At 37.2% G+C, this 3,004-nt stretch overlaps 1 protein-coding gene across 1 annotated transcript in view; it reads right to left on the reverse strand.

Annotated features, from left to right (window-relative positions):
• Positions 1-800: 800 nt before the first annotated feature.
• Positions 801-3,004, reverse strand: part of LOC106459991 (LIM domain transcription factor LMO4.2-like) — a 58,670-nt gene continuing 56,466 nt past the window's right edge. Inside the window, exon 3 of the mRNA XM_013919671.2 lies at positions 801-2,536. Coding sequence (XP_013775125.1) covers positions 2,266-2,536 — 271 coding nt within the window. The 3' untranslated portion in view covers positions 801-2,265. The remainder of the gene's footprint in view (positions 2,537-3,004) is intronic.

Genomic DNA, 3,004 nt, shown 5'->3' on the forward strand with positions numbered 1-3,004 from the left:
GGGGGGGGGTCTAATACGGACAACTTATTAACATTTCAAAAATTACCCATCCTTTTAACAGTAAATGTTTTTTAATGGCAACTTATTCGTCATGTTGAATACAATTTATCGCAACGGGCTATTAGCTCTCTCTCTCTCTCCAACGCGAGGAATCGAACCCCAGATTTGGAGCGTTGTAAGTCCATAAACTTATCGGGGGACAACAATCTAAATAAAATGCTGACTGAGAATGTTTTTTTTATGATTCGTTTCTTTGAAGGTAAGCACAAAGCTACACAATGGGCTATCTGTGCTTTGCCCACCACGGGTATCGAAACCCGGTTTCTAGCGCTGTAATTCCGCAGACATACCGCTATGCCACCGGGGAGCTGTTTTAATGATACAACACTGTACAGTATATAAGGTTTGGAATCTAATGCGAGAAAGCATTCTTCACATTTTATTAAATTTAGATTTTCAATCGCAAAAAAAAAAAAAAAATTAACAAAAACGATAAAGAAATTTGATGTGAAATCAGCGAAACAATAGTACGACGTGTTGCTGAAGGAAAAACGATAAACAAATTTGATGTGAAATCAGCGAAACAATAGTACGACGTGTTGCTGAAGGAAAAACGATAAACAAATTTGATGTGAAATCAGCGAAACAATAGCACGACGTGTAGCGGAAGGAAAAACGATAAACAATTTGGATGTGAAATCAGCGAAACAATAGCACGACGTGTAGCGGAAGGAAAAAACGATAAACAATTTGGATGTGAAATCAGCGAAACAATAGTTCGACGTGTAGCGGAAGGAAAAACGATAAACAATTTGGATGTGAAATCAGCGAAACAATAGTTCGACGTGTAGAAAAAAAAAAGTTTTGGTTTTGAAACTAAACAGAGCGTTTCTTCAATAATACCACTTTATTGTAGGTAGATTCAACCACAAAATACATGAGCCGTGGGCAGTTTTAAGAAATTTAAGACAAATAACATGTTCTCTTGACGGACGTTCAACGGAACACACCAAACACTTCTGCAATATTTTGCGGATTATCTAAGTGTAGATATGAAGGTGCTCGTAATTCGATTCGATCTCAAGATGATCCGGTGTATCTAGACGGTGTAGAAGGAGCAAATCCAAGTGTTCTTTACTTGGGAGAGGACAAACTGATATTCCGAAAAATTCCCGCCACTCACTAGCACTAAAGTTTGCTCTAATCTTTCTTTTGTTATTCCAATTTTTCATCCTGTTTCTATAATTATTATTATTAGAATTTTGACGTAATTTTTCAAAAGATTAGAAAGCTTTAATTAAGTGTAACAACAATACAGGACTCTGGAATGATTACAAATATATCTCAAAATGTTATCGTCTTATCTCCCGAATGTTAACGTTATATACATACACACACATGCTTCTGTTCATGTTACATAACAACCCGGATGAACAATTAGGGCTACTCGTATAATTGCTTTTAAGTTCAATTTTCGGAATATCGGATTGTAACCTCTCGAGTGGTGGTGGTACACACTAGGGCACCACGTGTCCTATTGGTTGATGCGAGACGACATCACGAGGTACACTGTCAGATAGTGAGGATGGTAAAATCGCTGAAAATCTTGAAGCAGAATTTCTAACCGATGTTTGAATGTCGATAATACTCGAAACAATCGACGTGTAGCACCAACATATTGTATTTAAAAAAGAAAATAAAAAAAAAGTTTTAACGTTTCGGACGCTTTAGTTTTTCCGACGTTTCTTACTGCTATTATTTTATACGAGGTTTCTTGCGAGAACAAGTCCTCAGAAATTACTTGAAAAAAAAAAGTAATGAACTGGGTTTCCTTTGGACAAAATTTTGACGTCTGTTTGCTTTTCCCCCGCGCTTATATTTTCTCTTCAAAATTTACCAGCTGCACTTTTGGAAAAATAATGAAATATTTTAATCACTGCAACTTTCAAACTGTATTATATAATTTCGCGATAAAAACTGTTCGAAACGAACGAAACGATTACCTTTTAAAGTTTCAGATTCACTCTTGCTATTGTTCTTTTTGGTCTCTCGCAAGCATCCACCAATATTAAAATTCCTTCTAGCTCCATTGTTTCTACTGGTCGATAGATGGCGTGAAACAGTGGATTTTGGTGATAAACAAAAAATAATATAAACACCTTCGTAACCGTGAAACCTAACCCTAACAGAAATTAATTGTTATGTACACAAGCTGTTGACGTCCGGTTAGTATTTGTTTCTACTATAAAAGACAAGATGGCGCTCTCACACAGCTTTGATGGCCGAATTGGCGCGAACCTTCCCTTTTCGAACTCCTCCTGCTGATACTGAGCCTTTAAGGATTTTCAAACAGTCCTGTTCACAGAATACATTGCCGTTGACCAAGTTGTAGCGGTCACCAGGCACCAACTGGTTACGACACTTGACACAAACGAAACATTTGAGGTGATACACGTTCCCGTGGGTCCTCATGACGAACTCGTTAGCAGGAATCACCTGACCACAGGCACTGCAGGCACCGGTGTTGCCAAACATACTGTGAGAAAAAAAACAACAACAACATTATTAACGGGAAGGAAAGAAACGGAAGTTTCGGAAGAAATACGAATCGCTAGCAAGTTAAACACGTAGGTAAGATGTTAAACAAACGCAGAACTACCTCGTTGTTTGAATATAACTAAAGTTTAAAAGCATTTGATAAGGTGCCACACAAAGATTAGGTAAGAAAAATCACATCCATAGGGTGTGGGAAAGACTAATTAATTGGACTGTAGGAGTGTTGACACTGTATGGTTGGGTGAAAACAAAAGGTTGTTAATTATAGTATTTTGGCACTTGTGTATAAAGTTAAAATCATAAATAATATTCAACGTTAAACCGGTACACAGTTAAAAACATTTTATTTAGGCCTATCTATGGCTTTCAAAATAGTTGACGACTCTACATGTTTCGACGTTACAACGTCCTCCTCAAAGGCGGAAAAAGTAGAGTCGTCAAAATTTTG

This window comes from Limulus polyphemus, unplaced genomic scaffold, assembly GCF_000517525.1.
Source record: "Limulus polyphemus unplaced genomic scaffold, Limulus_polyphemus-2.1.2 Scaffold690, whole genome shotgun sequence".
Lineage (NCBI taxonomy): Eukaryota > Metazoa > Arthropoda > Merostomata > Xiphosura > Limulidae > Limulus > Limulus polyphemus.